At 39.9% G+C, this 26,555-nt stretch overlaps 1 protein-coding gene across 2 annotated transcripts in view; it reads right to left on the bottom strand.

The window, feature by feature from the left end:
- KCNH1 (potassium voltage-gated channel subfamily H member 1) overlaps window positions 1-26,555 on the bottom strand; it is a 181,577-nt gene that overhangs the window by 123,168 nt on the left and 31,854 nt on the right. For both annotated transcript variants that reach the window (XR_009114253.1, XM_058020444.1), the window contains exons 6-7: window positions 19,780-20,172; window positions 6,867-7,296 (exon numbers count right to left, since the gene is read on the bottom strand). Coding sequence is in view for 1 of the 2 variants with exons in the window: in XM_058020444.1 (XP_057876427.1) it covers window positions 6,867-7,296; window positions 19,780-20,172 (823 nt within the window). In the remaining variant the exon portion in view is untranslated. The remainder of the gene's footprint in view (window positions 1-6,866; window positions 7,297-19,779; window positions 20,173-26,555) is intronic.

Genomic DNA, 26,555 nt, shown 5'->3' with positions numbered 1-26,555 from the left:
CATTAAACAAGGCTGGTCCCAATACAGAGTCCTGAGGAACTGGGTTGTGTTTCACTACAAGCAATCCTGAAAAAAACAAGCAGGTCCTGGATGTCCTTACCCAAAGAGGAGGCAGCTTTTATGAGCTAAGACTTTGGAGCTTGCTGAGTTGTGAAGCCTGTCAGCACTGATGGCATCTCTCCTCCATGTCCTGTCTGCATTGAATGTCAATGATGTGACTCTGTGCGGGCTCATCAGTGGGGCTGGAAGTGCCACCACGACCCGGCACACCCCATGCTTACCGATGAGAAATACCGACATGCTCCGCTGGAAACTGCATCCCTCGGGACTCAGATGTCTGAAGGATTGTTTATATACCCAAAAAGCCAAAACCAACTGTCTATCCATTTTATTTCTATTTGTTACAATGACTTTGAGGTTTTGATAGGTTTTGTTGTTGATTTTTGGAGCTGGATTTTTGTTGGGTTGGTTTTTTTGCTTGATTTTACTCGTTCTTTACTCCGAACATGAAAAATTGACATATTTTCACCTTTAGTGATGAAAGGTGAAAACCAAATCCTGCCCTTATAGTTAAACCCTCTTCTAACATACAGAGAAATTCTACCCACTTTTCTGCCAGCCTTATCACTTTGCTGAAACTTGCACAGAAATACATCCAGAGCACTTCTGGTAATTTGTTCTAGGGGAGAAAGCATCCAAGCAAAATAACATTCAGAAATCCTAAATAGTTGCTTAACAATCACAGCAGTAACACACCATCTCTTCAAATATCATGACTAACATCAAATAAAAAGTAATAAGGCACAGCACAGAGGAGTGAAGGAACAGAACTATAAAGACCGGCCATAGTTATTAAAAAGAAATTTTAAAAAATTAAAATCCAGTCCTTTAAATTAGGAATTAACTGGCTAGAGTAGTGAGGCTGTTGGCTAAGACAGATGAGAATGAAAATTATTGCAAAACTATCAGCCCTATAGAAAGCATACAGCTGCCATCTGCAGCTTCAGCAGCTTGCAAGAGGTATGTGACATCTGAGGGATTTTTGTCATCTTGCCAGGGATGTGACAAATACCAGGAATTCAAGAGACAGTTTTTGCAAGCCAAGGTTTCTTTTTCCTTTCCCAGCATGTCCCAAAACCCAAAACACTGCACTGGCAATACCCATGAACATAGAGAAATTTGCTTTGGGTTTAAAATCCCTTAGGCCTTTGTGCTGCAGCCATTAATGGTAACCTCAGCAAATCTAACTAACACTTGGCACATGGCTGGCCTTTAGTTTCAGGCCACCAGCTTCCAGCAAAAATGATTCCAACACATTCCCCCACCACCTAGAAGGGTAAATGTACTTCTCTTGTCATTAGATTAATGTTTAGTACATGGCCACATCCATTTGCTTTTCAACTGATAACCTGCTTTATGAGGGGGAAATCTTAGGAAGATCACCAAACATGATGCTGCCATGCCTCTATAACTTGTCCAGGTGTTTTGATAACAATAGTCTAGTTTTTATCAGTTGCTCACTTTTCTTGTTCACAAGAGCCACTAAACACTTCTTACCCTGCCAGAGGTCACCAAAGCACACCAATGCTCTGTGAGACTGTGAAGGAGTAGCACTGACCTGTGCATCATGATTCCTGCCACCAAGATTTTCTTAAAGCTCTCAAGGATGGTCACACTACTGTTCCTTTCAGCAATAGTGCTGTAAACAAAACTGCCTATGTTTTCACATTTACTGAATGTTATTCTCATTTCTGGATTGTTTGGGTGTTTTTGTTTGGTTTGGTTTTGGTGGGTTTTTTGTCTAATGAGCAAGAAACTGTTCACAGACAAAGCTGATCAAAGCTGAGAGAGCTACTCTATGCTCCTGGGACCTGTGTCTACCTTAATCAGAAACAGCAGCTGAAGTGCTGCAGGACTGCATGACGCTTGGGTTGCACACCACATCATGCAGAAGAGGAGTGGATTGGGTTTCTGGACTGTTTTGGTTAATGAATTCAGTGGCTGACAATTCATCACGGTATGCAAGCATGCATGTTCATGAGTCTGACCTTTTAACTCCTACTTTTGTCTTTTTCCATGATCTCTCTCACTATCTGCTCTTAGTGTTTCACAGGAGAATTTGTGATTTCGTTTAGCATTCAAAGATGTGCCTTTTCCTTCATATTTTGGATGTGTCCAGCCCTGTAGTTCCAGTAAGTTCCTACCTAACAAAGGAGAATTTAGCATAAACAGGCACCAAAACCTTGGAATCTTTTAATGCAACTGAAAACATCAACAAAAGGCTCCCCAAATGATGGATTTTGCTCCATTGCTCAAAATCCAAATAGGCAAGAATCCATCAGTATTATTTTATGTCAAAAGTCAAGAATGCCAAGCATTGTTAGAACTGCTCATTCCTACTCCACCTGCATAGCAAGGGGATTGCTGACACAGTGCCCGGATACAAAAAATGCAAATGAAAGTCCTCTGATTTTTGCTAGTGCTTAGGAAAAATAAACAATACCCAACCCAACCTGACAGAATCACTGAGAAAAATATATAAAGACTGTAATTTCAAGGCATATGTCTCTACAGGGAAGAAATCAAAAATTGAAACAGCTTTTTTTTCTTTTTTTTTCTCAAGTATTAAAAATGGAAAATATACGTCTTTCTGCAGACCCAGACAGTGGTTTTAAGCCTGGTTTTATGTAATGTCAGCCTCACTGAAAGATCTGTCTGTAGACATCTTCCCTATTAATTAGCAATTTAGTGGCCATCTGTGGAAAGGGATAAGCAAATATGTTTTTCATTTAAAATGAAGCTGAGGAATTAATTGCTTTTACTTCCCCTAGTAACTCATCCTTCTCCCTATATATACACGCACATACACTCAATAAAGAAAGTGAGGGAAAACCATGCAGGTCAGTTCAGAGATGTGAAGATATTTTGCTTTGCAAAACTACAATTCAACATATGTTCAGGAAAAGCAGCTACACAGTAACAAGAAACACAAGCTTCCACAGAACAGAAATCATTAAAAGCAGCCACTGGGTATTTCATCTCTATTTTAAAATAACTTGATCTTCCCAAACAGATGTGCATTATTTGAGGTCAAGAATCAAGAGCAATTTTCACCTACCCCCTCCAGTGGAGCTGACGAAGTGACAAAAGATCCCTGGGGCTATGAGTGTGCCATAGCCCCCCACAAATCTAATTAGGGGCTTCACCTTCCCACATCAAAATAACCAACAGCAAGACACTTTCTGTATGAAAACTGCAGCCACAATGAGGCCAGCAGGACAGCATGTGCATCACTGCGTTTGAGAGCACAAGAACACCTCCCTGCAGAAGGAGGCCCTGAAGCAGAGACCAGGGCTGCTGACACAAGGCCAGGCTTCCTTAAACTTTGTCCCCAGTGTAAACACAACCAACAAATCCACCCCCACAGGCTCAATGCCCATACACAGCTTATTCAGCTCAATGATGCCTTCCCAGTGTCTGTGCACAACTAATATCATGTACCCAACTAATATCATGTACCCACTCCTCCTACAAGCTACATACACTACACTTTTTACTGGGTCAACATTTGCATTCAACTCAGCCAAAATTCCCACTGCTTCAGGACAGCTTCACTAAAGTATTTCTGAATTTTTCATTAAAAGCTACCTGGATTTATTATTTACCATAATGAAAGCTTGAATAAAACAGAAAATGGAAGTGATCCTGCCTACTTTTTTAAACAGCTATCTGGTATCACAGCAAAATACTACTGCTGGTGGTCAGTGTGTCTACAGAGTCAATGCAACACAAACAAAATTCTGCCACAGGATCAGCTTTACAGAGGGAGTAAGCAGTGAGCAGAAGGGGACATACCCATGGCTGAGCAGCAGAGCAAACCAGATTTTGTCTTATGGAAGATGGAATTACAGTGTTAATTCCATCCCTCTGGGCATAAGCATACTAAAGACACAGGGAAGGACACTAATTATGAACTGCTTATGCTTTCAAATATCTCTAATATTCTGAGCCTTTCTGGCACAAACACCCCATTTGGATGTCATCACAGGGCTGTACTTACTGTAGCACAAACCCTTCTGTCAATTTGCCAGTGGAAAAGACAGCAATGCAAGTCTTAAAAACACTTGTTTACACAGCAAGTCCTCTTCAGAAACACAGGCTCAACAGACAACAATCCAAGATCAAAGAAAAAAGTATCACTACCATTCACACCTTTCTTCTTCAGAAACTATTCAAGCTACAGATCCACTAAACCAAAACAAAACTAGACAAGTTGCTAGAAACAAGGACCTGAAAGCCTTGCAAAGCCACCACACACCTGGCAATGCACACACCATGACCAGCCTTTCCCAGAGGCACAAGAACTTTGCACAATCACATCCATTGGATTAAAAATAATTCTGAGCAGGAAGGACTCACACTTCTAAAAGTAAACTCTTCCTTTCCCTCTACTTGATGCCAACATCTGCACTCCAGGGAAGCAGCTCGAGTGCCCCTACCAAACCATGGAGGCACAGCTCGTGGAGCAAACTGAAGCCAAACCATCAATACCAATAATCAGAGGGAGGGTGCAAGGGCAGTGCTGCGACTTTGAACTGATCCAGGACCCACAGAGCTGCAGCTTCTGTGACAGCCACCAGTGGAGGCCAAGTCCCTGCCACGCGCTGCACCCTGACTTGCTGCAGGACAGCTTCACACCCAGCCCATGCAAGAAAGGGGGAGCTTGAAGACATTTGCACACATGTTTACCTTCTCCATCACCATTTCCAGAAAACTAATTTTCTTTCAGAAATAAAAATAAAGTAAAAATTTCAAAGGTGATCTTGCTAATGAAATTGTGACTGTAAGCTTAGCTGGCCACAGTATTGTTTAAGCCACTAGTCTTTTGATACTTATTGCTATTCAAATGAGCAGAGGATAAAATACACAAAAAGAAAGGTTATCATTTTCTTTCTGCTCATCTAAATCAACATTATTTATGTATAAATTCAGTTTCTTTCTGCCACATTGTCATATGAAGAGCTTGGAACAGGTGCAAGTCCAAAATAACCCCACGTACATTCATGACTTTTTGAAGTTTATGCTTAATCATTATTCATAGTACTAAACAATAATACTGATTAATACTAGCTGTTCTTGTTCTAGCTAGTATCATGGTCATAACAATAAGCCAAAGATCAGGATATTTCCTGATCAAATGGGCACCTTCATCAGGAAACATGCTTGGAAGCCTGATTTGCGCTACACCACTAAATTGTCTAATGTACCTTCTCATGAGAAAACTGCAAAATTTTATCCGTATTTTATATAAATTTCCCTTCTCCTACAGGGTGTTTTATTAGGATGATGGGACTCTTGGCAGACGGAAAAGCTAGAAAAACAAAATTAACAATCTTTATAGCTCAAATATCCCAATCCCTGTGTGATCAACAATGTTTGTCTTGATAGTTTTTTTCACTAACCTTCAGCAGACTTAACACTACACACATAATCTCAGTGTGTGACTTCAGTGTTGCTGTAAAAGGACACATCAGAATAAAAAGTTCACATTTCTGCAGCAGGCACTGTACTGCTAATTGAGTTTCATTATGTATTTGGTTTTAATTTTCTGCTTAGCAAGGATTGACTTTCTCCTCCTCTGGATGCAATGTTACCATACAGAAGCTTCTATCTTTCCCCATACAACTTTTCCCATGGATAAAGCAGATTTTTTTCCTGAATTTGGTTCAAGCTCCACCCTTATCTAGAAAACCATGACCTAGTTTAACAGTGGCCACCATATGGTTCTTAACTCCAAGTAGCTCTCAAGGCATTTTGAATGCAGATCCTGCACTGAAATGATAACATGGCCAAAAGCTGGACAGCTTGGCAACGTGTACCCATTCTGACAAGGATGTCTGAGCCAGAGGTGCCCAAGCACAGCAGCAACCCCCTTGCTTCAGGATAAGCCTGTGTGCTCAGTCCACGGCAGAGTTTGTGGTTCCTAAAGAGTCCCAGTTCTCTGTCCCTCAGAAGATGATGCTCCCAGACCCCCTCCCACACTCTGATCCACTTATCAAATGTATACAGCTCTCAGACATGAAAAGAGTTTGCCACATACTAAAATGGAGGCAAAAAGGTACATTAATTCTTAACACTTCAGTCTTTAAGCATTTTATGGATATTACAAGAGCATATTGAGATGATATGGACAGAATATTTTTTCCAAAACCACTGAATTTTTGCTAGTCACAACAATACTCCTATTTGTGATTTAAACCTAGCTGGTAAGAAAGTGTGTAATATATACTGCCACCAAAAATATTTTTAGCTGCATCACATTTACAGGGTTCCAGATGTTCTTATGAAACCAGCATTGATGACATGCAGCTACTTGGTGTTGTGTACTGATGTGCGGAAGCAAACAAACTCCACAACTTTGTGAAAGTTGCAAAGCTGGTATGTTTATTGCAGCCTGGACACATGTGGGGACTGCTCCCCTCAAAAGACATGTTTACCTTAGGGAACTCCAGTTCCTTTTTCATCCCTCTCTCAAATACACGTGCATGCAATTTCACAATGGGTTCATACGTATTCATTCTACTGATTTTGTGTGACATTTGCCACTAATTCCTCTTTACCAGAAAGCATTCCTGGGTCAGTCTGCCCTCTCTCTGTCTGCCCCCCCTATCTCTTGTCTTTTGGTTGAAGCAGTTTCTCCCAGCATAGGCATTTTACAAGAACAGGCTGTCAGACTAAACAGCTCTGTTTTCAAGCTTACAGACTTAACTCAAAGATGTACATCTCACCTAAACCTAAATGGATTTCTATTCTGGAAAATTTCCACTCTCTCTCAGTACGAGAAAGGCAGAATCTCTAATACTTACAGCCAATCATCATCATGGCCACAGCGAAGATCTTCTCCCCGTCCGTGGTGGGAGCGATGTTGCCGAACCCCACGCTGGTCAGGCTGGTCATGGTGAAGTAGAGCGAGGAGATGTAGACGGAGTCCTTGCTGGGCCCGCCCTCCCACTTGCCGAAGCCGGAGGCGTTGAAGCGGTAGGGGGTGCCGATGGACTCCCCCAGCTGGTAGAGCCAGCTCTCGGTGCGGATGGTGTTGGTGTCCTCGTCGATGACCTCGTAGTCGCCGATGCTGTACCAGATGCAGGCCAGCCAGTGCGCGGCCAGCCCGAACACGCACACCAGCAGCACCAGCACCGCCGCCCCGTACTCGATGTAGTGGTCCAGCTTGCGGGCCACGCGGCCCAGCCGCAGCAGCCTGACCACCTTGAGGGAGCTGAACAGGCTGCTGATGCCCTGCAAGGACAAACAACAGCGCCCATTAGCATTTCATGAAAGCAACAATACTTGTAGCTGCGGCTTCCAAAGAAACAAGGTGATCCACAAAAAACAGAGAGTCACCAGATAACTGTAAAACACAAAAAACTTAGTGACCCTTTCCAGGGAGGAATATATGCACCCTTGCCTTCATCCACTACCATCTGGTGCATTGCTCTCTGAACTCCCTTTTCAGATTATTTGAACAGGTTTACCAATACCTTAGTAAAACTTCAAACGACAGGCTGTCTATTCCATATCCAGCTGTGAATTCTTATGCAACATGTCAGATGTAATGTCTCAGATATAACAGAGATTACAATATCTAGCTCAGACATATCAGAAAGATAAATAAGGCCAAAAAATACCGGCAGTACCTGGCAATTTGTAGTTTTCCTATTTCCTACAATGCATTTCCTGTGACTTCACTCTCCTATACAAATTCATGCACTGATAATCAGTCCTCTGACATTTCTCATATGAACTACACAAAGATTAAATATTTCAAATATCTCACTAATCCCCAAATTATATCCTTTTTATGACAGCTTTGATATCAATGCAGTATTTCTGTACTGAAAATAATATGGCTCCCATGAAACAGAATTAAGCCAGCATGCAGGATTTTGTATTGTTAACTTTTATACAGATTTGCACAAGAAGTCAAATTAAAAAATTCAAACCCATTTGGAGCATGAGAAGATCTGAATAGCTTGTCATAAAAATCCTTCCTTTTTTTTTTTTTTTTTTTTTTTTTTTACTTCCTCTTACCAAGACTGTTTCATACATAGAAGTCTGATTAAAATTTAAGCAGACTGGTTTAATGAGTATTTCTGGAAATGCATAATTGCATACTTCTGGTCACCAGCTTTTACTGGAAGTTTGTTTATTCCTGCATAAATACAACTGCCACAGTATCTTAGGCTGCTTCGGTGCACTAGAAAAGATGTTTTATTAAATAATTACATAAAGTATATTGACTCATGTTCTCCAAGACTGCAGCAATATATTTTCCCTTTATTTCATGAATTTGTCATGATTACATTGACTCATTTTCAGAGACAGATGTAATTTGTTACCTGGGAACACACTAGCAATTTCTATTAAGTATCTGGACAAGATCTAATGCAACCAGGGGGTGGGGAGTAAAAAGAGAAAGAGAGATTAAAAAAAGAAAATAAAAAAGCAGCCTTCCTTTAAATCAAAGATATTTCCAGAAATCTAGAAGAGAGCAAGTGAACTATTATTTTAATGAACATCTAAGCCAAACTTTTCAAGTCACTGATACAAAAATTGCTACACAAACAAAGTTAATTTCCATTTCCCATTCATTCCATACTCAGCTTTGTTTTGTAAACACTGGAGCAAAGCCTCAGTGCCAATTCTGAGAATATGACACAAAAGACCTTAATTTCCAGGGGAGGGAAAGCAGGTATTTCTGAACACTCAGTATGGAGAGGAAAAGCGAAGTGGAAAATGCAAAAAATTATAACCACATATTAGAACTGGATAAAGTCCTAGACTGACAAACACATTTAGTCTCTGCATTTTAAATATTCTGACATTACAATACAGCCTTCCGGCTTTTTCCCTCAGGGATCATGCCCACTTCTCCCTTTTCTCTTTGCAAACCTTAGCAGTGAAACACTCATTTTTTTCATTTTGAGAGGTCTCCAGCAATGGTGCTCTTTTAGCTTCAGTCTTAAAACCAAGCCTTTTAATCATACACTGCTTCAAAGTCTCCACCCAACATCCAAGAAAATGGGTTTATTTATGTTCAAAAGCAGTGGTGCAAAACCTGTTTTTCAAATTAAACATATCCCTTTGATTAAAAAACAAACCCCAAAAAATGCTGTTTGTCAGCATGAGTCCTACCAAAGCCAAAACATAATAATGGTTTAGGAAGGACTTAATAGCTTAGAGTTTGGTTAATTCTTAATTAAAAATTAAGAATTAAAAATTAAAAAGAGTCAAGGATTAGAAATACTTGGGGAAAAGAAAGAATCACAGAAGAGGAGCTCAAGAAATTGGATATGAAAATTGGGAATACTAATTAAAATACATTAAATCAGATTTTAAAAGTCTAAGGCAAAATACTTTTTTCAAGCATTCTCTTATCCTAATTTCCCTTGTGGAATTCACTAAAAGAAATTTTATTTAAAAAAATTAAATGGGATTGAACTGCATCATTTGAGAGAAACTGATTCTACCAAATTCTTACCAGAGATAGACAGAATTAGGCTTTTTGTACAAGAAGAACTTGAATATTTACAAGAAATATATACTTGATTTGGTGGCACTGGAAGGATACATTTAATATTCAAATGACTCCTAATACTCACCTGACTGCATTGCCAATGAGATTCTAAAAGTTCAGAAAAAGCTCTATTAAAAAAACTCCAATTTATTTTTATTTCAGTGTGAACAGTGTTCTCTTTCCTTTCCTCAAAGGAAAGGATTTGTCTATCCCAAATGGACAAATATCAAGAGCAAGAACTGCACAGGGAAATGATTATGCATATAACTCTTAAAAGTTTCTAAGTGAAAGAATTTCAAATGGTTACAAACAACTGAAACTTAATAGACTGTTTCACAGATTATAAAGTAGGGAAAAAAAATCAGATAGTCCCGCAATGCTTTAAATCAGTACTTTCTGGCACAAGATTTAGCAAATTATATTTTAATGCTCACTGGAATAGATCTGTTGGATTGAAAAATTGACAATTTTAGATTACCACTTTCCAAAATAGAACTGTACTTTTAGATTATTGTCCATTTTAATGCTCTTATCAGTGCAGATTATTTTTATGCTTTTATCGTACAGATGGCTCCATGATGTCACGCAAAGGAGCCTGAACTCAATTTACTTCTCTTGATGTGTGTCCCACCCTCTTGGTCTGCTGCTCCTGCCAGCTTTGAGAGGCAGATGAGGAGACACCCAGAGATCCTTGTGCCCAAAGGAAACAGAAAAACCTCAGTTCATGAAGAGCTAGAAATGGCACTGCATGTCCCAAGCAGGCTTAAGGAATGTCCATGAGGCAGCCAGGGAAAGGACAAGGCTAAGTAATATTCCATGGAGTTCTACTGGATCTGATTTACCCCAACAGCTGAAACTACTGGCACTCTATCCAACAGAAAACATCCCTTGAGGCTATGGAAAAATGAATTTTTAAAAATCTGTTATATGGCCAGAATAGACACATAGTACATTTTTACTATATTTTTTTACAGAGAGAACTTGGGTGCAGTGCTCACTTCAACATGCAGCACTTGGTCAAGTATGTCAGAAAATACTGAATTTCACACACACTTGTATTTCAAATGTTTTGAAGCAACTGAATGAGACTAAAAAATTCTACTGCTGATACCTGTGTATTGATGTTGATAAATATTTCATAGGTTGACAGGTTTACTCTCATTGCCAGTGATGGCTGCTGCATAAAAAAAGGAAGAAAATGTAGCCAGTCCCCTCCAAACCAAAGGGCAAGCTCAAGGCACTGAGACACTGAAGAAATTATTCCATAGCCACTGACTGAGCAGACTTGAATGTCAAAAGTTCTTAAAATAATAAACACAACCACTTCCCCTCCCTCTCCTTCTACACGTTCTTTGCAGAGTAGGACTGTACCCCAAAAACAGAAAAACAGACCAGCTCAGTCCCAGAGGAAAGCAGTGCCCATATGTTATATTCGAAGCCGAGGCTTCATAAGTTTGTCCATTAAGTACGGCCAAAAGTAAATTTCCATGTATAATTTGGCATTAATTAGACCTCCTCACTATATACTGTGCACATTTACACAGGCTTTCTTCTGTATTTCCTTGCTTTCTGCAAGATCTAATCTACTGTGAGTGCACCCCTGGTCTCACACTGATACCTCAGCATGTAAGCAGCCTTCTTCCCAAACACAGGATCCAGAACATCCCTGTTTTGGCTCTACCTCTCAATCAGACAATATAAGATTTGTGCTGTTACTTCCACCCCCAGAAAAAGAGACAGAGGCACTGTGAAAACACAAGGGCTGTAAGCAGAGCCATTATTGTTCCTTGTGTCTGTGTGGTCCGAGAACAGTAACAGTGGACACACAGTGATAGATGCTGTACAGATAAAAGCAGTTGCTCCTGTTCATTTGCCATGCAAAATTAAATTCAGCTCAATTCATTGACTAATAAAAGTCCACCCTGAAAAAAAATAAAATACAAATTGTTTAAAGAACAGCCATAAAAAGTAACTGAGGTGACCCCACCTGCCCCCCCCAAAAACGTGAGAAATAGTTCATTTTACATTCCAAACAAGATGCAGCATGAATAACTGCAGAAAATAACTAAAATGCTGCATTCACCCCACCTCCTACAGCTGCAGTAGCACAAGTGCTTTAGTAATAGATTCAATCTACATGACAGTATTCACTTTTTAGGCCATTATTCACTTTCTACATGTACAGAAAGAAAATGCACTTAACCCAAGCATTAAGATTTTTTTTTCTAGGCTCAAAGGCAGGATAATTTACTTCCTACTTACCACCTATTTTTAAGAAGAGTAATATTCAGTACTGGCACAAATCTTTCCTAAGTTTTTCAGCACTTTTCTCTCATATGGAACTGCTAAAGTTCAGGCTTCATCTCAATTAATGGGAGATGCAGGAGACTAAAAGGTAACCATTAAAAGAAAGACAATTAAACAGACAAAAAAAAATAAATTATTTATTCCAAAAGTGGAGGCAATGAACCAAATTTATCACTACTGTGAGGCAAAAGCTGCAGAAAGCACTGCCTTCTTTCTTGACACTTTGCTTGAAGCCAGCCATGCCACAACCTGGCTCTGCCTATCTGCAGTAACCTGGCAGCTCTGTCAGGCCATCATTAGGACTACACATTTCCATCATTTGTCTCCTCTGGTTTTCTTAATTAGGTCTGAGAACATGACCTTTCCTACAGATGGCCATATTTAGCAACCAAGAGATGAGATAGCGTTATGTGCACAGGTCAAAATCAATATCTAAGCCCTCTGGATACTGCTGTGGTTTTCAGCACTGAAGAAAACAGATCTCTAGACCCCTGAAGCTTATTTTAGTCAGACATTTGTGAGCTTGGTTAGAAATGGGGGAGAAACAGCAATAATTCATGTATTAGAGCAGAGGGTGTGGGAAGAGATGGGAAGGCTGATTTTTCATTTGTAAGACTATGTCCATGCTTGCCTTGCATGCATACATGCACACTCAGGAGAAAAAAAAAAAACAAAACCAGGAAACAAACTCTATTTTCCTTTTACTTTGAGAGGAAGAACAAGAATAAAGATAACACATAAGTAACCTAAAGAAATCCTACTTTCTCTGGTAGCAAATAAAAAATTAACCCCAACAGACAACAATCTGCTTCCCTATGCTTCTGATTCAAAGCAACAGCCAGTTCCAGAGCTTTTTAGCTTTTTACTTATCTCAAAGGAGCAAAACACCCAAACAATATTTAGTGTTACTGGCATTTAATATCTCTCCATCTTTTCCAATTCTAATTCCATCCCTAATATGAAATAGACTACAGAGCAACCACTTAGCTACTCAAACAAATACCCTTTGTCATCTCATCTGACTTTGTGCCTCAGATCGATACAAGTGTGCTGAATGGGGGGAGAAGAGGAGAAACTGATCCCTGCCTCTGGAACATGCCTCCCTTTATACACAGTGTAAGTCTCGCTCTAACAGCAGCTTTTTGAAATAATTCAGACTCTAATATATTCAATTAGCTCTCCCTCTTGGACAAAGGCTATCACCATACATTATCACTGAAAATGTAATTCAGCGTTTTAATTCTTTTAGCCTGATACAGATTGAATAGCTTATGCAGACTACTATTCTCTCTTTAACAGAATGATAAATCATGTCAGGCCTTTCAAAGCTATGAAGAAGTAGCCCTGAAATCCAGTAACACCCTTACTTATCTGTGACTTAGCAAAAAGACTAATCTGAACATTTGGAGTGCAGAAGAAGAGTCAGCCAGAGTCTCAACAGCCTCAGCAGAACCTACAGAGAAGGTCAACACCAGGCAGGGGCACAGCAACACATCCTGCTCTGGAATTCTCCTTTGGTAGGGGCTGTCCATCAGCAGACAGAGCAGATGTCTCTGAGCCACCACGGTGTATGAGCCTGGGTAAGACATGGGAAGGCAGCAGAATCAGGCTTACAGCACGGGAGAGAATTTAACCCTGAATGCCTGCAGTGGCTATATATATCAACACAATTTGGAAAACTGAGGATATGGGGGGAAAAGACAGCCTGCCCCTTCACAGGGTAGCATAAAAATAGCATGTGATGGGTAGCATGGAGGTTGGGTTTGTAAGGAAGGAAGATAGAAAATCTCCTATTTGACTGGAAAAGAAAATGGGGCAGGGAGGAGGTGAGGAGATGTGGAGCAAAGCAGACAGAGAAGAGAGACACCCTCACTTGAATCCCCAAGTGTGTCTGAACAGCAGGTGCTTCTTTTGCCTACCTGGTTTATATCCTGGCTGTGCACTTTATCCCAGGAATCTGCTTTGCACCATTTGCATTTCTCCAAAATACTCCTTCCACCTACCTGTCTGCTAAGGAGTATTTCCTGCCTGGAATTACTGCACAGCCCTCTGGGGCCATGCTGCAGAACAGAGGCACTTACACAAGCCAGACAAGCAGCCCTCCTCCACCACCACTGCTCTTCCTTCCCACTGCACTCCCCCTTTTCCACAGTTCAAGGCTGCCAAGCTCCTTCTGAAGCTCCGAAAACCACTTAGGAGCCAGAGCAAGGACCTTCCTATGCTCTGAGGGTTTCTGACAGGTTACAGCCCCCAGCACACACCTGCCGTGGGTGTGTCCTGTTTCTCAGGGAATTCTCACACAGGGACACCCACCAAGTAGACCTCCTTCATCATCACACCCCCAGGCCAAGGCCCGTGTTCCAGCCCTCCCCCGCCCCACCTGGGCACAATAACCCAATTTCTCGATCCTTCCCCAGAAGCCCCGGTAGGTGTCACCCAGTCCACAGGGTCTCTCTCATCCCTCCTGGTCTACCTTCATCTCACCCAAGAACCACAATTTGCCAGCATCTCCTCCTCTATGCCTGGATCACGCTCCATGATACACAGCTGGGGTTTTTTGTTAAGCATGACATAAAAAGTAGGTTATGACTGCTTTAAAATTTCAATTAGCCATAGAAAATTATTCATTCACTGCTAGATTTAGCAATAGACTCACATGCAAAATACAGCACTGCCTCATTGGACAGATTCAAATAAGAATGGTGAACTACTGTTTCAAACAGATTTCATATTACTCAGCTGTTTACAGTTTAAAAATACTTTTAAAATTACATTTTCCAGTTTGCAAAATTCATCTAACACAAAATCTTTATAGGTCCCAGTTTATTCCATAAAACTGTAAATATGATAATTTATTTCCTTGCCCCTTATTGCATGCAGTGGTTAAAAAAAAAAAGGGAAGCTGCATGCTTTCCAGGGTAGCTGCTTCAGTAATTCCTAAATAGCTAATTTGTATTAGCATGAGAGATTATTCCATTAACAAGGTTTAAATTAATCTATTGCAAAAGTACTGCCTCAGAGAGTTGCCAACAATTTGACCAGCAACACATTCATTTTTTCCTCTCTCAACTCTCTGTTTACTTTCCAGCTACACCACACTCACTTAGCACTAATTATCTTCATTTACTTCTATTATTCCGTATTGTATTTTTTTCTGGGACTTCGTTTATCTTCATAAATTCTGGCCTTTCAAAGCTGTACATCCTCTTTGCCTACATGCTAGCTTCTCTCCTATTCATTCACTTAACTGAGCACTAGATCATTTATATTGAATGTATCTCTCCTAATGATCTTTTACTATGCATTTATTTCTCTTCTACCTCAACTAATTGAGTGATACATGGTTCTCAATTTGGCATCAGCCAACAATTGATCACAGCTGTCTGCTCAAACATATATAGCAATTGCTACTACAAACTCCCTATTTCAGAGATTTATATGGTGGTGACATGACTGGATTCCACTCCTGCCATGAGATTTCACAACAGCATCACATGTGATAAGTTAAATTTTTTCCAATATAAATTATATCTTATGGCATTATGGATGAAAACCACAGTATAAAATTGCACAAGCTGACACTGCAAAAGTATGCTTTGGAATTCAAGGTCTTAAATTGCACTGTTCTTGGCAAAAAATGTGGAATTTTCTTTAAGCCTGGTTTTTGTTAAATTTACTGATTGATGTCTGAACACAAAAAGATAACATTATCCCCCAAAGTAGGTGGTAATTCCTTAAGTGAGGAATAATACTAATTACAGTAAAGAATTACTGACAAATGCTATTTTGATCATTCAAATTTGTAAGAGACTAACACCACATGTTTCAAGGGCTGTTTGAATTTTAGACCAATATTTTCTTTTCTTACTCAGACTAAATTACAGCATGATGTATTCTGTTAACAACAGAAAGTTCAAGCCTAGCATTAAGTTGATTCATCAATCAGTATGAATATGGTATATTTTCTCCTGTTGAAATTCTGTCAGGTCAAGAAAATAGTTAGTATTTAACTGTATCATTTGTTTTCCATATATAAAAGCCAGGAGAAACAATCATAACTTTACTTTCATTTGGGTAACAACAGAAATCTCTCTACAGCTATTCATTTCTTCATTTGTTGAATTCTGCTCATGTCTGAATATGAAATTCTATACTGTCTCTTTGAGCATAGCACTTGAGATCAGTCTCTTATATAATTATATGGCCCTGAACAAAGACATTAATGTTTTTTCTTTCCTCTTCCATCTGTAGAATGTGGCTATTCATACTTAAGTGCCTCTTGAAATAATTGTAGTTATTAATAGTTGTATTGATTAATAGTTAATGAATTCAAATTATTTTTATGCACAAAAATATTCTCAACCATGCAGAGAAGAGACTGGAATTTCGATTATATTGAAAAATGTGAATTGAAAATATACTAATTTTCCAAACTGCAACAAACCCAAAGAATTCTGAAACTGTCTGAAAACCACAGAATTCACACTCAATTTTGTTTCAAGAAAATATTTTCGGTTATATCTTATAATGGAATAATGAAGTAAATTGCAAAACAAAAAGTTACTTCAAAATAGGAAAAAATATCCAATACCAGAATTTTTTCAATTGAGTATCTGCTTGCCAAAAATATTGATCAACTCTAGTTTCATCTATTACAATTAGTGGATCATTTTAAAGATGACAAAAATGGTTTCACTATTAATCTAGAGATAAGTAAAGGGACAGTCCCAAAACTGCCCAGAGCAAAAAAAAATCTCAATACTCTATTATACAGTTTTTTACTTATTCAGTGCTGCAGTTCTTGTGTCCCTTGCAAATCAATTAGTCTCCATCACAGTAATTACAACATTCTGAAGTACAAATTGACTTGTCAAGTTAGTTCCTCCATGACATTCTCAGAGTCTTCAGTGCCTTTTTTAAGCAGAAAATGACAGCAGCCAGCAAAATAAGCAAGCTTCTACCTGTTCCAATCCCCCTTCAACAAAGGGACTGCACCAAAGCCAGGATTCTATTTCTTTCTCTTTGAAATCATGGAATGGAAAACATCAGATTGGGGAAAATAACATTCATATTCTTCATCTCATCTCAGCACACTGTTGACACTGGGCATCATTTCAACTCTGGCCACTTTTTAAGAATACTCTCACTAGGACTTCCAGAAAAAAAAAAATCCTGCAGCAGTCATGGCCAGCTCCTGACTCCATTGCCATGGCTCCAAGGGAATTCCCTCTAGCAGAATTAAAGTGACACAGAGATAAGAGTTCAGTTTGGTTATTTGCACACTGAGCAGGGCAGCCTTGCACCTGACTTAACCCAGCTGTGAAGTCATATGGTGTACAATCCAGGGCAAGAGAGAGGTAAATTTGAGCCAGCAAGAAAGGAAGAGAGTTGACCCACAAGGGAATGCTCTACACAACAGAAAAGAAAGATAAAAGGCAAAGATTTTCTGCTTTCAAGATTCCTTGAATGTGGCTTTTATTTTTTCTCTTCTTCAGTAAAAGGTTATCTTTCTCTCCACAGGCAGTTCTTGAAACAGTGATCAGCAGATACTGTCCCAAACCCCCTCCTGATGTGCTCTGTGTTATTCTGCTGGCATTGCTGGCAAAACCCCTCAGGTGCCACAAACCAGCCCATGAGTCCTCAGTAAAAGCATGGCAATTTACACCAGTGGAAACTGCTCTAATGATCCTACAGCAATTTATACCAGCCAAATGTCAGAAGCCACTATGGGAAATGCAGATGAACAGTCTTGAAAGGACAGCATCAAGAAAAATCTTGGTTTTTTTTTCCTCCTTGGGCACAATAGTAAAATAAGTTAAACTAACACTGTTACACTGATTACAGAGACTGTTGAAGAGCCAGGGGAAAACTGAAGTACCAATCAGTTTCTCATTGCTACAAAGCAACACTGAGATGGAGAACCTGCAGAAATACAAATTCACACAGGAATTTCTCTGCAGAATTGCTACCATGAGTCCAAAATCATCTGTGCTCAGTTCTGTCACAGCCATCAGTACAGACATTTTCCTCAGGGATGTCCTGTAGGTCACATCACCAGTCTAAAGTCAAGAAGTGTTCCTTCTGCAAAATCTTCACCAGGCTGCTTCTATCTGCCCTGGGTGAGAAAAGCTTCCTTCCTGGTTTGTTGTTTTTTTGTTGGGTTGGTTTTTTGTCTCTTGCTTTATTTTTTACTTTTATTTATTCTTTTTCCTCTTTCTGTCTGAATGTCAGAACCTGACATATGGCCACTCCTCCCATCGCTCTATCAGTGTCACAGCAAAGTAATTTGTGAAAGCCCTGCAGAATAATCTGCAGTCTGGGTCTTTCATATGGCAAACAAATACTTAAGGACAGGTCTCACAAGGCTTTTTTTGCTTGATCTAATTTGTGGTATTTCAGTCTGCAGCTTGATATAAAATGAAAACTTCTCTAGGGAATTAAATATCAAATAACGTCATATTTTTTCCACTGCGTTTAACAGTTTGCCTACCTGTCCTCAAGTTATTGAGAAAACTTCTTTAAATTTTATAAAAAATAGTGTAATTTTTAAAAAGAAATGGGGTTTGGTTTTGCCTATATTTCACTTGGCATAGTTTTCTTTTGATAGATAGGCTGTCCTTTGTAAATGGGCATATTTTAAAGGAAGTAATAAAATTTAAATTTTACAGGCTAAAATTTAAATATCAAGCCCTGATGAGGTAGGAATGTAAATTCCTCTCCCTCTCTGGAAGTATTCAAACCCACCTGGATGTGACCCTGTGCAACCTGCCCTGGCTGAATCTGCTTTAGCAGCTGGATTGGACTAGGTGATCTCCAGAGATCCCCTCCAAGCCCAGCCACCCTGTGACTCTGTGATTCTGCATCTTACAGATTCAAGCATGTGTCACAGATAAACTCAGAGACATAACTAGTTGATGATTTTATAGCATGCAACCAGAAAGCAGACTTCTGGAATCCTCTTTAAGATTTTATTAAAAATTCATTAACTCTCTGAACTATTTATGCAGGGAACTTTTATGTATTTACCTTAGGAATATTTTATTGGCAGACTGATCTAAAAAAACAAGCAGTTAAAAAATACCAGTTTTCTGGATTTAAGTGTCTAAATGTTAGTTCTTTTGCTAGATTGTCATCTACTCCCAGAGAAATGAAGAACTAAGGAAGAGTCTAGATTCCCAGATACCTCCCCACTCTTTCATTTAATTATGAACTCACCAAACAAGCACCTTCAATTGCTTCACCTTCCTCTAAAAATGCTGTTGCCAAACAATGCTGCACAGATCACCAGGTATCCACACAGTGCTTTCTGGTGCTCAAAGACAATTCAGTGAGTCACTGCCTGCCTGCCTCTTTGCCACCTGCCATAGTGTACTAGAAGCAGCTGAGAAATGTGTATTTTACTTCCCAGCTGTTCCTGTGCAGAACTGGCATTAGCAGAGCTGCCCTGATGGGTCATCAGTGAAAACAAGCACAGCCTGCCCCAGCAAACTCTCCTGACACACAGCTCAAACTACTCCTGCTAAGTCAGATGGAGCAGCTTTCCTCAGAGCTGTACGAATTATGTCTTATGGCATTATGGACAAAAACCACAGTATAAAATTGTGGACAGCAGCACCTGTGCAAAGGTGCTGCTGTCTGCCTCTACCTGTCCTCCTGAACCCTGAGGGTGCAGAAAGAAGGAAAATAAACATGGATTTTTAACACTAAAAACTACAGCAGAAATTAAAGAATGGGCCTTCTGGCTAGGATTCATAAGCAAACTTCTGTGCAGGATGTGGGTGGCTACCAGAGACAGATGTACAGTAATTCAATAAATTTAAAAACATCCATTTCTTCTGTCCTGCACCTCCCCCCAACCATCAAGTAATAATAAATGGAAGTGGAAGTGATGTACTGACCTCATCAACGTTCTCAAATGCATTGATGACATCATAAGGCAGGCAGGAGAGCAGGTCAATCACAAACCAGGTCTTCAGGTAATTCATGCGGATCAGCTTGGGGTCAGAGATCACCTCCCCTGCCGGCCCCACAAAGGTGGTGTGGAAATTGAGCACAATGTCAACCAGAAAAATGACATCTACAATGCTGTCCACTACTAGCCACGCCACGTTGTTCTGCTTGGTTTTAAAGGAGACATTGTAAGGGACCAAAATAGCAGTGTAGAAGGTTAAAATCAGGATGATCCAGTCCCAGGTAGTCTTGAATACACAATAATGCAAAATTATATGTGGTGGAGTCTTTGGTGCCTCTTGTTTGTACTGTGGGAGGATTTCAGAACCCAGCTGCAATACCTGTAGCCAAGAGAGATTTGAGAGGAAAAAGAAAACATGCTTAATTTTTCACACTAGATTCTCAAGCTCAGTACAATAGTTCATAAAAATTCATGTCCATTAACTCCCTTTATCACCACCAAATAGTAAGCAAGCCAAGAAAAGTATTCTGTGACACAAATCAGCATCAAACTAAGAACAGTTGTTTCTTTTAATGCCATTAATTATTTTTTGACAATAAGTCTAATGTGTGGAGTGTCCAAGACAAACAGAAAAGAGAGAACCCCTTCAGCTACCTAGACAGACAAGACAGAAAAATGATGGGCAAGAATAGGCAGGAAGGCCAAGGCAAATAGAAATTGATGGCAAAACCAGGAACAACATACAACTGAGTTCCTGTCCAGCAGCAGAACCACTGGACCACATTTTTTTTCAACACTGGCTATTTAACTCTTCACTACACCCTGTCCGAAATAGTCTCATACTACAATCTATCATCAGTGCACAGGCCTCTCTCCTCTTTTCTGGGCTGTGCAGGTCCAGAGCCCACAGATGTAGCTGCAGCTCTCTTCATAGAGAGCAGGCAGGCACAATTTCCCAAGGATATTTCCTGAGAATTGCAGCGAGGAACCTCAGAGAAAGAGAAAACAATTCTTATCTCTATTCTCTGCCCCTGTTGTTTTTGGACATGTGGAATGTGTTAAGAAGATCGTTTACCTAAAGAGATTTAGTAATTAAATTCTAGGAATAGTTGTTTATATTAATTAACCAATCACTCAAAGCTGTGTCTTGGCTGTCTAGAGACAGTCACAGGTTTTTTTTTTTAGTATGTATCTTTTGTATAGTATAGTATCTCTTTAATATAATATAGTATAATATAATATAATAAAGTTTTAATAAAGCAATTATTCAACCTTCTGAATCAATAGAGTCAAATACCAATCATTCCCTGCATCAGGGGCACACTACTTTTCAATACACAGATATCTATCATTAGCCTTAATAAAGTCATTTTGGACTTCACCTTTTCATTCAGAGAAGTTCAGTATCTTAACTACCTGATGGTGTGGAATCATAGAAAGATAGAGTCATTAAGGTTGGAAGAGACCCCTAAGATTGTTGAGTCCAACAATTAACCCAGTACCATGGTGTTGTCTAACAAACAAGTTGGAGAACTTCTCCCAGGTGCCACATCCACACACCTTTTGAACACTTCTAGGTACAGTAATGCCACCATTCCCTGGGAAATCTGTTCCAATGCTTGACAGCCCTTTCAATGAAGAAATTTTTCCTAATATCTAATCTAAATCTCCTTTTGTGCAACATGAGGCCATTTCCCCTGGATCTGTCATTTGTCACCTGGAGGAAAAGACAGATCTCCCCCTCACTACAAGCTCCCTTCAGGCACTTGTAGAGAGGGGCTGGTCCCCCCGAGCCTCTTTTTCTCCTGGCTAAACAATCCCAGCTCCTCCTCATCAGACTTGTTCTCTGCACCCTTCACTGCCTTCTTTGCCCTCCCTCAGACATGCTCCAATGCCTCAGTGTCCCTCTGCCTGTGGGGCCTCCAGACTGAGTGCAGGATTTAGGGGACCTGCCAAGGCACACTGCTGAGGTACACTGCAGCTAGGTCTGAATTCAGAAAAGCACTTCTGCAGAAGATGATCTGCCAGCATGTGTTTTAAACCCTGCACCTCAAGCTGAGCACACGCTGACACCGAGCACTGTTTTGCATAACTGCGCTCTCAATCAGTGCTGCCCATTTTATGTCTGTTCTCTCTCCAGTTCTGCCCACTGCTGCAAAAACAACATTATCATGTATGTAATTCTTGGGAACTCAAACTTCTTTCACATACCTATGAATAAAAATGTGTTTGTTTATATGTATCTGTATTCACCCACTATACATGAGGGTGAAACCAACATCAAGAACCTGTATCCAAATAAAGAGAAGTTAAATTTTAAAGCAAATTTTACCCTGGATGAATTATGAATGAAAATTGAAAGAAATATGAAGGCTTACTTGATTGAAATGTGTTTGGTAATGCCAAACTCACAGAACCTATGAGAAGTATTTAGGAGCATGGTTCCTTTTTCACATCTATTTACACATAGTTCAGAGCAATAGGAAGCAGGGAAGGAAATTAAATGTCTGTTTTTCTCTGGGAAAAGATAAGACAACACAGCTAGAATAGAAGGATGTCTTCCTTTCATTCTCCTTATCTCAGCTTTTTTAATGTCAGTTATTTAGATGTGGATTTTATCTCCAGGCTTTTCTGAGTGTCTTTTTTTTTCCTTTTTTTGGTGAACTGGTGAGATTTTTTCCAACAGTTTCAGCCAAAGGGGACAAAAGAAAACGATCAGCTACACAAGATTTACTTGGACAAAACAGTCTCAGATGAAATTCCCTGCTGCTTTGAACCTCACATAATCACTTACTCGTGTACACAACAGGGGTCAGACACTGTCAGAGCACAGCTCCTCACACATGTGTAAATGAGAATGGGAACTGCAAGCCTGCTGACTTTGAGCCCAGGATGTTCCCCTGAAGGGAATTAACATGACCTGCTCTGACAGACCTGCATGTTACCACAGAGGCATTAAGAGTTTGAAAAAAAAAAACAATAAAAAAAAATAAGAGGACTGTATTTTTGTTAGTGAGTGTCTAGAATGACAGCAAAAAGGAGAAAGGAACATTTTTCCAGCAGACCCAACTAGGACTCAGACATGTTCACTGCAGTATTACACAGTATGCTGATGCTGACCCTCATTGATGCATGTTCTCCATACTACCAAAAATAAAAGGGAATTAAGCTGTCCTGTGCTGAGAGGAGCTGGAAGCAGCACAAGGCACATGCAGTCTCTCTTCCCTGCAGGAGACACTGGCCAGCCCATGCAGTGCACAAAAGCCCCTGGTGTGATGGAAGAGGCAGAGGTTGTGTACTGAGTCCATGTGTGTACTCAGAGCATCATTCCCTTCAGGGCTTTTTGGCAGTCCCAGTAACAGATGTTGGGATGTCTTTTCCCAACAAAAGCTCTAGTCCAAATCAATACTGCAAATATCTCCTGCCCTCCCTTTTGCACATTGCAGCTGTACTTGAATCACTTGGAGAGCAATGAGTTACTACTGGCTTTCATGAGGTTTACTACTGGTTTACAGGTTACTACTGGTTTTCATGAGCAGCAGCTCTAGCATAGGATCCTTTCACTGGGCAAGGAGAGTCCTCTGCAACCCTCACTCACTGGAATAACTGATCAGCAAAACCAAGCACCTCCATCACACAGTAACATTTTTCATTTAGCAGGATTTCAGTTCTAGTTCTGAGATTTTATTGGTGTGGGGAGACAGGATCACCCTTCAAATGCATCAGGAAAGCATAATTGCTTCTTCTGCAATCACAGACCTACTACAGCTTTATTTTTTAGCCCCTGGTATTACATGAGTAAGTCCAATATTTTGGTAACTATTCTAATCAGCATAGGAACCTCAACCATGAAAAACTGGAAAAAAAAATTGTTTGCTCTTGTCAGGTGGTTCTTATCTATACATACATAAGTTATAGACTGAGAATTGCATAATGCACTCAGTTTTGGTCACTGCTCTCTTTGTACTCCAAGAATTTGTAGAAATTTTGCATCCACAGACTAAATTTACTGGAAAATAGACTAATGTGTACCTGCATACCCAATTAGGGGAAAAGGCAAGAACAATCTCCATTTGGCAAAAAAGAAGGGGCTAAATTGTGGTGTTCTTTGTTTTGCTGTAAATAGAAAAAAAGCCATTAAAATAAAGCCAGTGGAATTGTAAGGATGTAAAACTGAACTGAAAGCAGAAAAAACAGACTTCTAGTTCCAACTTGTAAAGACAATAAACTGCTGCTTCAGTGTTTTAAAATGTCATCACCAAATACAAAGCACTCTCTCCTTACTTGTTTGAGATTCAAGGGCTACAGCACAGGAAAATAAAAGGATTGTTGACTGATTGATCTCTTTCCCTTCCTATTTAGAAAGTAAACATACTCTAAACTATCTATCTGAATAGCTAGTGACCTTATAAATAAGTCTTTTGAACTTCTGCTACCCTCCTGGAGTCTCTGGAGAAGCCTCAGCAATGGTTATTTAAAGAGACCAGTGGCTTTAGTTGGTCTCCAGCAGAAGCATTGTGGGCATGAATCCTGAATGGAGAGGGAGGAGACAGGCACCAAGGAATGACACAGGGATTCCAATCACTCACCAGATGGGGAAAGCCACCTGCAGAAAGCCAGAGGAGACTCCAGTCCTCTTTTTGGGTGGGATGGAGGTGACAAGTTCTAGCCTAGGCTCCCTCTCACTACATCACTAACACACACCTTTGTAAAACCAGCCCATCTTGCTGGCACTGCTGGAGATGATTTCACAGCCTGAAGTGAAAGAAGGCACTGCCCCAGCTCACACTATCTCTCCCAGCAAAGGCAAAAGTCTCACAGTGCCTGGCAGTGCCAGCCAGGAGCTCTCAAAGGCACCAAATTCTTCATTTCACTGAGAAGGGAAACACTCCTACAACAAAGCTCCACCTCAGAGAACAAGCATGTGTCTTTATCACAAAGCACAACAAAAGAGCTCAGTACTGCACAGAAACGATGGAAGGAGATCCACAGAGCTTAGTGTAAAGACCAAGGTTTTGGTAGGTCACTGCACTGGAAGCTACAGGAGCTCCATGCTCCACTTCTCACACCAAGGGTCACACCAATTTCCTCACCATCCTTCCCAACACACCACCCCTGGGTCATCTGGAGATTCAGAGCTATAAACCCCACTCTCTCTGCACTATCCAGCAAACCCAGGTCGATGCAAAGTTCCTTCTGCCCTATTCCAAGGTGCTCCTGCTGCACTTCAGCCCCTTGGGGAGAGCAGTGCCAACCTGAGACAGGTTTGCTGAAGTGCTCAGCTGTGGTTACACACCCACACAAACTAACCACATTCAAACTGCTTCTAAAGCTACTTCTCCTGCAGAGGGAAAAAACCAAACCCCAAGAGACTGACAGAAAAGTAATCATGAAGAAAATGCACACAACTATATAAACCAATATGCTGAGCTTCCTTTCATGTGCACTGGGCAATTTGATTACTACAATTTTCTGAATAATTGAAACAGCTCTGGTTTTGGAAGATTTTTCACTATTATACAGTTTTATCATGGTAAAAGAAATATTTATTTCTGAAACTTATTAATGAAAGTATCATTTCAGTTAGTTATTATTCATCAGATAATGCAGCTCTATTATCTGCATTTATTATTTGTGGTAATGATGCATGATGCTTTAATAGCTCTCTAACACTGGAGAATTTTATTCCAAGAGCAGAAACGCCAAATTTCATCATGGGTTTTATAAGATTGTGTTCTTTTTTAAACACAGCAAAATTTTTCTAAATCCTATTTTTTTTACAAAATAGTGAATATATCTCAAGTCAGGAGTCATAAATTGCATCAGATGTGGTAACAATGATTTATTTATTTTTATGACAGTATGACTGGGGGGCAAAAAAAAAAAGCTAACACAAACACTCACTCATTTCCAGCTTAATCTCTCCTTTTCATGTTTTCAATTGCACCTATTTGCTTTCTCTCACTCTCCCTTGAATTTGTCTTCCCAAGCAGCGACACAAATTGCTCCCAAACTAAGGGCTAGGTGCTAAGGCTCAATATTTTGATTGGCAGTTTTAATGGCCATTGTAAGTTCCTGGTAAATAATGTTAAAAAAAAAACTGGCAGAAGTTCTATTCTTAAGCAGTGCTGCTAAGCACCATTATAATTTCTCTGCTTTTATTTCTCATAACTATATATATTTTTTTTAATTTTGACACAGTCTTGTTTGCCCAGAGCTGCCTGGCAAAGGTGCAGAACACATCAGCTAAGACCACAGGTGCAGATGACACATTTACTCATTCAGCTGTGACCAGGAAGAACCATCCCTACAATCAGCTCCTTGGTGATTAAGCAACAGAAATGCATCAGTTACTTTTACAAACTCCTATTGCAAAATGTTGTCTCACAGTTACCTAACACCTTTGTGTTAATTGCATAATTAATTTGAGTAGTTTTCATATGACTGCTATTAGAGAAGTCAGGCTAAAAAAAAATCTGTGCCTACTGGCAAAAGTCAGAGACTGAAGCTTCAAGACACTGCTTGTATTATCCATGGCCTGTTAGTCTGTCACTAACACCTTTCTTAAACTGTTCCATAAACAATAAAAAATTGTAAGCTGTTGTGGCAGGCTCCAACACCTTGCTCTACTCAGGTTCTGGGACACAACAGCCTCTCAAGACATTCAAATATATAAGTGATAAATAACTAAGAGCAACACAAATAACACTGCAATAAACGTGGAGCCTTGTCACACAAACAAGATTGATGTGAAATGTCGTA

Source organism: Melospiza georgiana, chromosome 3 (genome assembly GCF_028018845.1).
Source record: "Melospiza georgiana isolate bMelGeo1 chromosome 3, bMelGeo1.pri, whole genome shotgun sequence".
Classification (NCBI taxonomy): Eukaryota; Metazoa; Chordata; class Aves; order Passeriformes; family Passerellidae; genus Melospiza; species Melospiza georgiana.
The sequence above is the reverse complement of the archived record's forward strand: the minus strand, read 5'-3'. Positions and strand labels throughout refer to the sequence as shown.